General features: G+C 42.2%; 1 protein-coding gene across 10 annotated transcripts in view; it reads right to left on the bottom strand.

The window, feature by feature from the left end:
* LOC126481093 (uncharacterized) overlaps positions 1-13,506 on the bottom strand; it is an 801,677-nt gene that overhangs the window by 582,593 nt on the left and 205,578 nt on the right. For 3 of the 10 annotated variants that reach the window (XM_050104608.1, XM_050104603.1, XM_050104611.1), the window contains exon 2: positions 6,662-6,828. The exons of the other annotated variants lie outside the window; for them this stretch is intronic. In XM_050104608.1, the coding sequence (XP_049960565.1) occupies positions 6,662-6,828 (167 nt within the window). The remainder of the gene's footprint in view (positions 1-6,661; positions 6,829-13,506) is intronic. 10 annotated transcript variants of the gene reach the window in all.

Raw genomic sequence — 13,506 nt, 5'->3', positions numbered from 1 at the left:
TTGTAAATTGTTGTAGCTGTGTTGGAAAAGTACCAGAGCTTCAAGCACTGATAGAAAGAACTGAATCTGAAATCCTTATAGGAACAGAAAGCTGGCTGAAGCCGGAGATAAATTCTGCCGAATTTTTTTACAGAGGCGCAAACTGTGTACAGAAAGGATAGATTAAATAAAGTAGGTGGTAGTGTGTTTGTGCCTGCTGGTAGTTGTTTATCTTGCAGTGAAGTTGAAATAGACAGTTCCTGTGAATTACTATGGGTAGAGGTTATACTCAACAGCAGTACCAAAATAATAATTTGCTCCTGCGTGGGATCCTTACCAGGTAGGATTGACGAAGGACATCGAAGAAGTGCAAAGAAGGGCAGCCCGTTTTGTGTTATCAGGCAATAGAGGTGACAGTGTCACTGATATGATACGTGAGTTGGGGTGGCAGTTACCGAAACAAAGGCGGTTTTCTTTGCGGCAAGATCTATTTACGAAATTTCAATGACCAACTTTCTCTTTCGAATGCAAAAATATTTTGTTGACACCCACCTACGTAGGGAGAATAATAAAATAAGAGAAATCAGAGCTTGAACAGAAAGATTTAGATGTTCTTTTTTCCCACGCGCCATTCGAGAGTGTAATGGTAGAGGAGTAGTATGAAAATGGTTCGATGAACCCTCTGCCAGGCACTTAAGAGTGAAGTGCAGAGTAACGATGTAGATGTGTCATAAAATAACGTATTAAAAACATATGCAGTAGTGCAACCTCTCCTATACTGCACTAAATCTAAAATTACTCTGGGACTCTGCAGTATCCAGGTTAGCAGGCGATTAAAACCCTGAATTTAGGGTTATACTAGCTGCACACCAAGTCACTCCAGCGCACGCAGATCCCAAAGAGCTATGTTTCTCATGGATAATTGGGGAAAGAGATATTTCAGAGGCAGATGAGCAACAGCATGGTATGCAGGTGATTTTGGAGCACTGAGGAACTTATCGTATTTACTCGAATCTAACCCGCACTTTTTTTCCGGTTTTTGTAATCCAAAAAACCGCCTGCGGCTTAGAATCGAGTGCAAAGCAAGCGGAAGTTCTGAAAAATGTTGGTGGGTGCCGCCACAACTAACTTCTGCTGTCGAATATATGTAGCGCTACACAGGCATGCTTTGCAAGCACAAAGATAAATACTGGCACCAAATCCTCTGCCTCAGTAAATAAATTAAAAAAAAAAAAAAGGTGGAAGTTGAGCTTTTTTCTCCGCCCCGAGTTTCGACCACTGTATTTTCATACATTATCCGATGAAGTAAATACAAATTCCGTATTGTTCATCTTCGAATATAGCAGCATTTCAATGTACTACGAAAATCCGACTGGCAAGACTGTTCGGGATGTTTGTCAATATGGTCAACTCTACTTGTCAATATGGCCAACTCTACATTCTGAATTTTTTCTACCTGTGAGAAGAGATGGTTTCTAATAGGAACTTTAATGAATTGTGAATCACATATAGTATTCTCTTCACCATAAGAATAATACGAATATAAACATTTTGCCATGTATTGTTTCGTGTTTGCTGCTGTCTCATTTAAATCCTGTCTGCCTAATAAACTACGAAACTAGAGCGAGACAACAGCAAACACGGAAGAATATACATATCATGTCGTGTTTATATTCGTATTATTCTTATGCCTAATAGTGATACAGTCAGAAATGAAGCACAGCAATTTACTAGACTTTTAAATCTAAGATAACTCTAATTTCAGTGCAGAATGTAATGTACTAAAGACGTGTCTGCAAAGATTTTCAAACCGAGAAAAATTTTCGCTAAACTCTCGTTCAGAACATCATCTATCATATGCTGTCTATTATTTAGTTCTTGTTGATCATTATCAAAGAAAGCAGCAGTGTAAGTAACAACAAATAGCAGTCTCTTGCCATTGTTTCGCTAATGAGACGATTCCTCTCTCTTTTTTTTTTTTTAATTGTAAGCGGCGGTAGCGCGCACAAAAGCAAGCCATGCCGGGAGCGGCGACAGGCCGTAGACACGCACTATCAGAATGCGACAAACAATGCATGACACAGTACAGTAATGAATTTTCAGATTAGAGTGACGTAAACACCTATAACAAAGAAAAAGGCGCTTATCAGATCAAAGAAAAATAAGCAATCAATTCAAACCATACGAAGCACATGAAAAATGAAGGGTACCCGTATAAATACGGACGGAGCACCTGACGCATAGCAATGGTTACCTGGTAAAGCTTACCTGCTAAGCTTACTGTAGCTGTATTGTCATTAATTTGACCTAAATTGTGTCTCATATTACAATGGACCAACTTTGTTTCGATTTGGAGATGCGGCCTAAAATTTTCTCTCCCCTTAATTTCGGGTCTCGAATATCAGGTGTGGCTTAGATTCGGGAAAATTGATTTTCCTTTATCTCAATTCTCATTTTTCAGGTGCGGCTTAGATTTGAGTGAATACGGTACATGCCTGATGCACCATTAGGAGCAGCCACTCGATGGTGAGTGGTGGTTGCCCAGCCTTAGCAAAGACTGGGTATGGGGCTGGTCCTACAAGCACCCATGGCCAGCATAATCCCCTCATGGTCAATACCGTCAATGAACTTCTGAAATGAAGGCCTCACTGATCCACACACTGTGCATGCATAGTCTAGCTGTGATTACATGAAAGCCCTGTAAAACTGGAGCAGATATGCCCTGTCTACTCCCAAAGACCTATCGCAAGGCACTTTAAGGTATTCAGTGCCATGTGGGTTCTGGCTTTCATGTGTCTCAGGTGTCGTAAACCCCACAGTTTAGAGACAAAATAAGGTGCAGAAATTTCATCGATCCTTTAAAATGTAGAATGGTGTAAGTTGCAACTGATGAGTTACTGTTGCAACACTGGGGAGGAACAGAAAACTGCAGAATTGTCCACAAACAAGGAGCTCTGTGCAGGGCTTCTTAGCCTAGATGCGATACTGATTAGGGCTACGACAAAGAGGGGTAACTCTTGAAACACCGCCCTGACAAATACCTGCTCGAAACGATTCGGCAGTACGTCACCAACTTGGGACCTAAAACAGTGCTTTTATAGGAAGACCTGTATGAACATGGAGATGCAGCCATGAAAGTGCTATTGGTGCAGCTGCCCTAGAATACTGTATCTCCAAGTAGTGTCTTACACCTTACTGGTGTCAAAGAATGTACCATTATAGCAATGGTTATGTAGGAAAGCCTGTTGAATACCTGCCTCTCGCAAGGTCAAGTTGTCAACAGTGGATCAAAATCTCCAGAGTCCACACCAACAGGAGTTGCCTGGTCTCTAGCAATCGGACTAGACAATAGTTAACCATTTGCAGCAAGGTCTTTTCTACACAGCTTGTTAAGGTGATACCCCAGTAGCTACTAGGACACGTTTGGTCCTTTCCTGGTTTGAGGAGAGGTATCAAAATTGCCTCTCTCCATGAGCTGGGAAAGTGGGTGTCTGCCATATCAAATTAAAACATTCGAGGAAGATTTATTTCGAGGCTTCTTGCAAATGCCTAACCATACTGTACTAGATTTGGTCATGACTGACTGCAGAATCACAAGCCTCAGTCCCAAATCCACGGCAGTTGTAAAACTCAAAATTTTTGGATTTGAAGCCCAACTGCCTTTCTCTACAGTGGCACTGTAGCAGTGGAACTCCGGACCCTGGGTGGCACTGGCAGTAGTTGCTGTAAAATGCTCTGTCATAGTCTGGACGATGTCTCTGGCCATTGTTAGGAGACATCCCTGTTTCAGCACTGGTGTTATTGGTAAATTACTGTGTTTACTGTAAATATTAATTGCTTCCTGTACTTTTGTAGAACAAGTGGAATGGTTGATGGAGTCCAAGAATGGTTGCCATTAGCTTTTCTTGCTCTCTTTAAAGACATTTTGAGTCTTGGCCCTTGTGACGCGGCAGACTGTAAGGTTGTCTGCAGTTGGGTGGCAGTTAAACCATTGTAGAGCCATATGCACAACCCGGACTGCTGAGTGGTCCGCCAAGGTACAGGTTGCCTCCTAAGACAGGGTGTAAATGTGGACAAAGAAAAAAATTCCGGACTTCTCAGATAAAAAACACACTTCTTCCATGTTAAGTGACAGTATACTTTTCCATGGAACTGTAAAACTTATCAATCCTTTGAATGGTTAACATTTTAATACATCATCATCATAGAACTTACCGCCGCCACTTAAGAAAACGAGGTCTTTGAAAGATCTTTGATGATGTGCAGGAACATGTATGCTGCATATTTTCATATAACGATACACTGCATATTTTTTGTAATTATGTAAGTGTAAATTCGAATTCCTCCAAACACAGTACTTTAGTTTCCAAAGCATTGAAATCAAGACTGTGATGCCCTTTTGTAAGCCAATTATAGCTCATGTTGTGTGATCTTGCCTGCTGCTATTCAGAGTATAAGACATGTGATGTAGTCACCCAACAGCAACTTCACTGTTAGGTAGCACGAACACACAAATAGGAAAAGTTAATGGTTTAAATTAATATACATAATGTAGCTACAAGAAAAGCTAAGCTTTCACGTTTAATATTGGTCTTTTTCTTGTGTGTGTTACACTAAGATGCATCACACAAATGCACCAGTAAAATTTAAAACAATGATAAACGTCTGGTCTTCTGGACTCTAAATTCTTGTAAGTGGCCAGTCCTCAAAATGTTACGATGTAAACAAGAGTCAAATGCTCGATGATTTAAGAAATTAATTGTACATTCTTACATGTCACTTAATTGATCTTGCACAAAAGGAAATTTATTTTGAAAGTAAAGCTTTTCAAACCAATATTTGCAGTATTTTCTCCAGATCTGTATGGGCTCTGAAATAACTCCAACTTTACAATTGCACAGACAAATGCAGGTGTCAGTTACCACTAGCAACCTCTGTTTGTGTAGAGGCATTGGCTGTCACAAGAGGCTTTTTTTTAAGAGCTGAAGGAAAGATGTAGTGAAGGTGGGAGGCTAAACACCTTTATAGAATTTTTTTGGCCTCACTATATGGGAAAAACCTAGTTGTTTTTAGCCCCTGTCTCTTCATTCTTCAAGATAGGCACTGCTGTCCTACTCCAGATAGGATGATCTCCCTCGCAATTTACATACTTCAGAGGAGATGAACAACTGACTCTCATGCGTAGCCTTAACACACTTGCCAAAAGTGGCTTCCCCTTACACCCAAGAGTAGTGTGTCCAAAGTGCTTACATTAAAACAGTGTACTGGGTTGGGGACATAAGGCTGCATGTTTAAGTGAAGGAAACCTGCCTTGACACACTCTGGAAGTTTTGTGCTGTTGAGAGTAACTTTAAATAAGTGATTTGACCATATCAGCATCCACCCTTTTCCATTATATTTTGTATGTCAACAGTGCCTTCTTGGATCCACTCAGCCTTCAGCTTTCAGTTCCTCTTTGGAAATAGCTATCAGGTCTCCGAGCAACAACACATCTGCTGTAGCTGAAGATTATGTGTAGCTTCATTTCGATTGCAGATTCCTTTATGCATTTAACTTTCTGCAGGTTCTTTACTTGTTGAGAATTAAAAGTTCTAATGAACAATGTACAACTGAGGAATCACTTGATTTTAAAATTCCAGCAATGCCCTCTAAACACTTCTGAATGTAGAAAAGTGAAACTTTCTCGAAGTTGCCTTCTTTTGTTTCAACTATTAAAAGCACATTCTAACCAGCAGCATGCATTCTGTTACAATAAACTGAAGTACTTGGGATAATAGCATTTCAACTCACAAAAAGGACATTCCTACTGCTAAATACTTAACTAAAATCTCACCTGAACAATTTAGCTGCTTCTTAATACACGCAAAGGAATTAGACACTTCTTTCTGTTAACACTTTTGATGTCAAACACGACATAATTATAATGCCATTTGTCTATTATCACGTAAGAAGTGCTACTTCTATAAGCAACATTTGATAATTTAAGAGATTTTGTAGTGGAAAGAGATTTTATGTCATATTTGTTGGGTAATATCTGCGAGACAATGAATACGATATTTATTTCTGCAATTTAGAATGTTTAATGAGAAAAACTCTACTACTGCAGTGTGCATTTTTAATTAGTCATTACAGCTGATAATACTTTTCAGTATGATACACTATGATTGAATATGGTATGCAATTTGTGAAAGCAATAAAGAATTTTTGAGCAGGTAAACAGTAAACCATATCTCAATATGAGCTGAAGTAACAGATTTCAGTTTTATTCCTTAAAAAAAAAAAAAAAAAAAAAAAAAAAAAAAAAAAAAAAAAAAAAAAAAAAAAAACACCACACTTTACCTCTTTGCTCTGAGGGCATTCTTTTATAAATTTTACTTTGCTTTTTATTGTAGACAAAGCTGTTCTCCACAGTAAAAAATTAAAATAAAATTTAAAAAATTTGACCTTGTACTTTTAACATTTTGTCAAAACATTTTTGTACCACTCTGCACCAGACAGTTTGCAAAATACATGGCACTACAGGGGTTAATATATACCATGAGTTATTCCACATTCATATATTATTGTAACTTTTTTTTTAAATTTGGACATGGGTCATACTTATCAATAATTTATTGGCATCATCAAATTTATGACTATTAGGCGTTTATCAATATCATAAACAGAAAAAAAAATGTATCACCTTTCCCAATCTGTATAGTTCAGTCTGAAGTACTGGGAAGTCAAACCTAAAACCATTGTGTGAAATTAGGCACACAGGCTGAGGCAGTCGTCTGAGAAATGCATCCAATAACATGAACACATCATCATCAAATGGGCTACAGTCCTCTAGTGTGTCATTGTACAGTCCTGAAAAATAGAAACACACATAAAATTTGAAGAAAGACAGTAAAAGAAGGATTATTACAACAATGTAATTTGTGTGATGATAAATCATCCGAAGTTTCATTACTGTATGTTTCGCGGATCTAGATAATATGCAAAACTAAACAATTCTTACCACCTCATCTCCGCATAGCTACTGCAACTTACTTCAATTTAAATCTGCTGCTTTGGTCTCCTCCCACAATTTTTATCCTTCACACTTCCTTCCATTTCCAAATTGGCAGTTTTTTCATACCTCAGAAATCATCATATCAACTGATCCCTTCTTTTCATAAAGATGTGACATAAATTACTTCCCCCCCCCCCCCCCAATTCATTTCAGTACCAATCATTTGTTATTCGAGGTACCCATCTAATCTTCACCATTCTTGTATGGCATCACATTTCAAAAGTTTCAATTCTCTTCTCATCTGAACTGTTTTAGTCATCTAAATTATACTTCCATTAAGGTTACTCTTCGGACAAATGTTGAAACACTTTATATTCCATGTTAACAATTTCCTCATTTCAGATATGTTTTCCTTGATATAGCCAGTCTTTATTTTGCTGCCCAAATAGCTGAACTCTTCTACTACTTTTAGTTTCTCATTTTCTAATCCAATTCCTCGGCATTGCCTCCTCACTTCATCCAACTACATTTCATTAGCCTACTTTTACTTTTGTCAATGCTCACTTTATAACCACTTTTCAAGAAACTAACCATTCTGTTCAACTGCTCTTCGAAGTCCTTTACTGTCTGTAACTGCATCGGCAGACCTAAAAGATTTTATATCTTCTCCAAATTTCTCCTTGGTTTCCTTTACTGTCTGCTCTAAGTATATTGAGCATAGGCTGCAACCTTGCTTCACCCCCTTCTTAACTATGGCTTTCATTTCACGTCTTTTGTCAAAAGTTTTGTAATGACTCATCAAAAAGGGCGGTGGTGATACTAATAGTAATAATAATAATAATAACGTAAACTACATTTACCAGAAACACTCAGTTTCATGGGGCCTTAATAATTGTGACACAGAAAGCCCTTTCATTGTAGTACTAATTCCCACCACCTTAGGGCAGCCTGGCCAAAAAAGTATGAAAACAAGCAGATGTACTGACAACAAACATTGCAATTCCACAGCTCTCATCAAGTAAAATACACCTTGTTACAATACACTATACCAACTGAGGCACTTCACAAACTACATGAGTTGACTGGCCTTCTCATTGGAAGGTAAACTATACTAAAGGATAATGTCCTATTTTTAGTACAGCAAGTGTGGCTTCGTTCCTTCTGCTGATGGGGCTGCCAAGAGGTTCACCCCCAACAGAGCTGCCGATATGAATTACTGCAGTATTTTGTTCTATGCTTCACAACAATTCTTTTCCTACTTTAACACTATTCTTCTTAAATCACAAAGGAGTTAAAGACTTAAGCTAGCAGTGGGCATAGATTTAAATCAATGGAGGAAGTTGAAAATTTGTGTTGGCTCAGGATTTGAACCACGGTCTTCTGCTTACTAGGCAAATGTGCTGACCATTACACCATCCAAGCACAGTAGTCATCACAACTGCATGAATTACCCTAGCACGCCTCCTATCAGATCAATTACCCATTGTCTACACTACTCATGGCATTTCGCCGATTCCCAGAAGAGTTCGAGTTCGGTGTACATCTGCACTGAAGAATCATTGGTCAGCCTCACCTTAGTTATATATGTGATGTCTATTCTTTCAGACATGTCTGCTGATGATATTGGGCGAGGGTCACTACATCGGTAGTGTGTGTATAATTTGGATCTGATGGACAGCATGCTAGGATAGTCCATGCAGTTGTGATGACCCGTGTCCGGACAGTGTAGTGGCCAGTGCATCTGCCTAGTAAGCAGGAGACTCTGGTTTGGATCCCAACCCGGCACAAATTTTCAACTTTCCCCATTGATTTAAATCAATGCCCACAGGCAGCTAATATCTAATTCCTTTTCATCTCTATTCAAAGGGCTGCAGGATCAATAGACCATTCTTCTTCATTTTGCATGATACCATGGTGGGGGTCAGTTCACCAAATCACAGTGCCTTGTTACGTGCTTTGTTGGCAACTTCATCAACTGTGTCTTTTTTTTTATCTCAACATGCTTAGTATCCTTCATTATTTTCCTGGCATATGACATATCCCATATGCCAGAAAAAAAAGGATACTAAGGCATGTTGAGATAATGACGTATCCCATCCGGAGCTTGTGGTCTCGTGGTAGCGTTCTTGCTTCCCGAGCACGGGGTCCCGGGTTAGATTCCGGGCAGGGTCTGGGATTTTCATCTGCCTCGAGATGACTGGGTGGTGTTGTGTCATCATCACATCATATCATATCATCATCATGACATACCATAGTTTAATATTTTTGTATTGAGGACAGTAGTAGTTGTGCTCGTTAGGCTCTGCAGGTTAAAGCAGATGGGAATCACTGTGCTGTGATAATTCATTACAATGTCTATACTATCTAAGACAGTTCTGCAAAACATCTATTATTATTTTCAGAGATCTGAGGGCACTAGGAGAAAACTGAGGCAACTGAAGGCACTACCATGATTTAACTTATTGTTTTATATATAACAATAAAAATTATAGAAAATACTTAAATAAACACAATATTCTGTCAATCTTAAAAGAAATCTGGACCTCTGAAGCTGCAGCATTACAGCATATCCAACCCTTTGCAAACAATATTAAGGTATGACAAACTCAGCTATTTTCTTTCATCCTACAATTCTCTGTTTGTAGTTTGTAGCACTGTGGTCACTGTTCCCTTCCTTGATTGTGATGTTAACACATCTTATTATTAATTCCTGATAATAAATATTACAACCAGTAATAATCATACTTTTGGTTGGTTGGTTGTTTGAGGTTAAAGGGACCAAACAGCAAGGTCATCAGTCCCTTGTTTCAAATAGACTCCATTCTGCTAACGGGACATCTCAGTATAGTCAGAAAAATAAAACGGATAAAGGGGAAACGTAAAAGGGCAGTCACGTTGTCATTAGTAAAAACAAATGAGGGAAGTTGGCAAGAGAACGAACCCAACACTATGCTGAAACAGCATAGGCAAGACCACCTGTGACTTAAAAGGTACAACTGCTATAATGCAGAAAGTACGTATGGGAATAGAAAAACTAACCAAGCCTTAAAAAGAAGGGGTAAAAACAGAGTAAAAGGGAAAGAAAAGAGGATTCCAGTCAGGGAGGTGAATCGGGAATCTCTGAACACTGCCTACAGTGGGAGACACCCAAACACTCACCGCCCTGCCCCAACACCAGAGGGAGATTAAAAACTTTAAAACTGAGAATAAAAACCACTCTCCCGGAGGAAACCTAGAACCAGAGAGACCATCCGGGAATCGTCAGCCAACATCAAAGGTAAAGTGTGGGGGAGTCTGTACTTAGCACGCAGAGCCAAAAGAAGGGGGCATTCAACCAAAATGTGGGCCACTGACTGGAAGGCTCCACAACCACATAGCGGGGGTGGCTCATCACGCAAAAGGAAACCATGGGTCAGCCTGGTATGGCCAATGCGGAGACGACACAGTGTGGTCGAGTCCTTGTGGGAGAGGTGAAAGGAAGAACGCCATGGGCCTGTATTCACCTTAATGGCACGAAGTTTATTAGACAGTGGAGTAGCCTCCCAAGAATTGGCCCATGACTGTGCAAAGTGGGATTTGATGTGAAGCCGTAAATCCGCTGCAGGAGGGGTTACAGAAAACGGGGGGTAAGTAACTGCTCCCCCAGCCAAACGATCAGCGAGCTCATTACCCGGGATACCCACATGGCCCGGGACCCATAAGAAGTCAATGGAACAAGCAGCACGGTGAAGATCAGCGAGATGGTCATGGATGGCAGAGACCAAGGGATGGCGCGAAAAACACCGGTCAATAGCAAGAAGGCCACTCATCGAGTCCGTACATAACAAAACGCGGTTGTGTTGGGATTGTTTAATAAAGGTAAGGGCCCGGGAAATTGCCATCAATTCCGCAGTAAACACCCCACATGAGGGTGGCAGTAGATGATTTTCCGTTCCAACGAAGGACGTGAAGGCATACCCAACATGATCAGCAGATTTAGAGCCATCAGTGTAAAAAACAACAGCATCCCGAAACTCCCATAAAATTTGGCGGAAAAAGGAACGGAACACCACCGGGGGGATGGAATCTTTCGGACCGCGGCGGAGATCCATCCGAATTCGAGGCCGAGGAACTAACCAAGGAGGGGTGGAGGGGAGGGAGCGAGGAAGACAGGACAAAGAAGGAAGCCGAAAATCACGGGTAAGAGACGCAAGGCGCAGCCCAACCGGTAAACCCGCCCGAGGGCGGGAGTCAGGCGGGCGACGTCCATGGTCTGGGAATAGAATAGAATAGGAAGGATGAGCGGGAGAAGAACGGATAGTAAGGGCATAAGACACCAGAAGCTGGGACCGCCGAACAGAAAGGGGGGGGATCCCAGCTTCAACCAGGAGACTATCAACAGGGCTAGTAGGGAAGGCACCGGTGGCCAAACGGATACCACGATGGTGGACTGGATCCAGCACGTGCAGCGTGGAAGGAGCAGCTGAACCATAAACTTGACAACCATAGTCCAAACGTGACAACTAGAGCATGATAAAGACGGAGGAGGAGGGAACGGTCCGCACCCCAGGAGGAGTGGGCAAGGAAGCGAAGGACATTGAGTTTACGGAAACATCCTACCTTCAGGAGTCTGATATGGGGCAGCCAAGTGAGCTTGTTGTCGAAAAGAAGACCTAGGAAACGAAACTGTGGAACCACAGGCAATCTTTGTGCAGCGAGATAGAGCTCTGGATCAGGGTGGACCGTAGTACGGCGACAGAAGTGGACCACCCGCGATTTTAAAGGAGAGAATTGAAACCCGTGGGAGAGGGTCCATGCAGAGGCACGCCGTATAGCCACCTGGAGCTGCCGTTCTGCAGATGGCATCGAGGAGGAACTAACCCAAATGCAGAAATCATCCACATACAGGGCAGGGGCGACCAAGGGACCGACAGAGGCCACAAGTCCATCGATAGCAATGAGGAAAAGAAGGACACTCAAGACAGAACCCTGTGGGATGCCCGTCTCCTGGGTCCATGGAGAACTGAAAGCAGTACCAACTCGAACTCTGAATGACCGATGGATCAGGAACTGGCGGATAAAAATCGGGAGTGGGCCCCGAAGACCCCACTGATGAAGGGTTAGTAAGATGTGATGGCGCCAGGCCGTGTCATAGGCCTTGCGAAGGTCAAAAAACACTGCAACCAAATGGCGGCGCTGGGAAAAAGCCTGCCGAACTGCGGATTCCAAGCGAAGCAACTGATCGATTGGAGATCGTCCCTCTCGAAAGCCACACTGGTAAGGGGACAAGAGATCCCGAGATTCGAGGACCCAAGTGAGCCGACGGGCTACCAGCCGTTCAAGTAACTTACAACCAACATTGGTCAAACTAATTGGCCGATAGCTGTCAACAGATAGGGGATTCTGACCAGGCTTAAGGACAGGAACCACAATGCTATCCCTCCACTGAGAAGGGAAGTCACCCTGGAGCCAGATACGGTTAAACACCCGAAGAAGATGGTGCCGTTGTGGAGCACTGAGATGTTGAAGCAGCTGGTTATGAATGGAATCTGGGCCAGGAGCCGTATCATGAGAAGCAGATAGAGCAGAAAGAAATTCCCATTCAGTGAAAGGTTCGTTGTAAGATTCTGACTCACAAGTGGTGAAACATAAGGGGACAGCTTCAGCCTGCTGTTTTTGATGAAGGAAAGCAGCTGGATAGGAGGCCGACGCTGATGCCACTGCAAAATGGGTCGCAAGATGTTCTGCAAGAACTAATGGGTCCGTACAAATGCCATCTGGGAGGTGAAGGCCTGGGAGGGTGGACTGCCGATGGCAACCTTGGAGAGAGCGAAGTGTAGCCCATACCCGTGACAGAGGGACAGTGGAACCAAGGGAAGAAACGAATCGTTCCCAACATATCCGCTTGCTCTGTTTGATTAAATAACGGGCTTTAGCGCGAAGGCGCTTAAAGGTAGAAAGGCTGGCTACAGATGGGTGCCTCTTAAAGTGTTGCAAAGCTCGACGGCGATCACGGATGGCAATGGCAATGGCCGTACTCCACCACGGGACTTGCCGACGACGAAATTGTCCAGATGAGCGCGGGACAGCAAGGTTAGCAGCGCGAACAATCGCGTCAGACACGTCACGTAGGACGTCATCAATACAACCCGACAAAGAGGGAGAAAACTCGACCTGTGCAGTATATAGAGGCCAATCGGCGCGGTGGAAAGACCAACGAGGTAACCTCTCCATCGGGGAGCGGGAAGGGAGCGTGATAATCAACGGGAAATGGTCACTATCACAAAGGTCGTCGTGTGGCGACCAGTGTAATGAAGGGAGGAGAGAGGGAGAAGAAAGAGAAAGATCAATGGCAGAAAAGGTACCATGACCAGCACTGAAATGAGTAGGGGAGCCATCATTAAGAAGGCACAGGTCGTGGTCTGCAATAAATTGGTCGATAAGAAGACCTCGTCTAGATGGAAAGGCACTGCCCCACAAAGGATGATGAGCATTAAAATCCCCAAGGAGGAGGAAGGGAGGAGGAAGTTGCTGAAGAAGGGTGGTTAAGGCAG

Source organism: Schistocerca serialis, chromosome 5 (genome assembly GCF_023864345.2).
Source record: "Schistocerca serialis cubense isolate TAMUIC-IGC-003099 chromosome 5, iqSchSeri2.2, whole genome shotgun sequence".
In the NCBI taxonomy this organism is placed as follows: Eukaryota; Metazoa; Arthropoda; class Insecta; order Orthoptera; family Acrididae; genus Schistocerca; species Schistocerca serialis.
The sequence above is the reverse complement of the archived record's forward strand: the minus strand, read 5'-3'. Positions and strand labels throughout refer to the sequence as shown.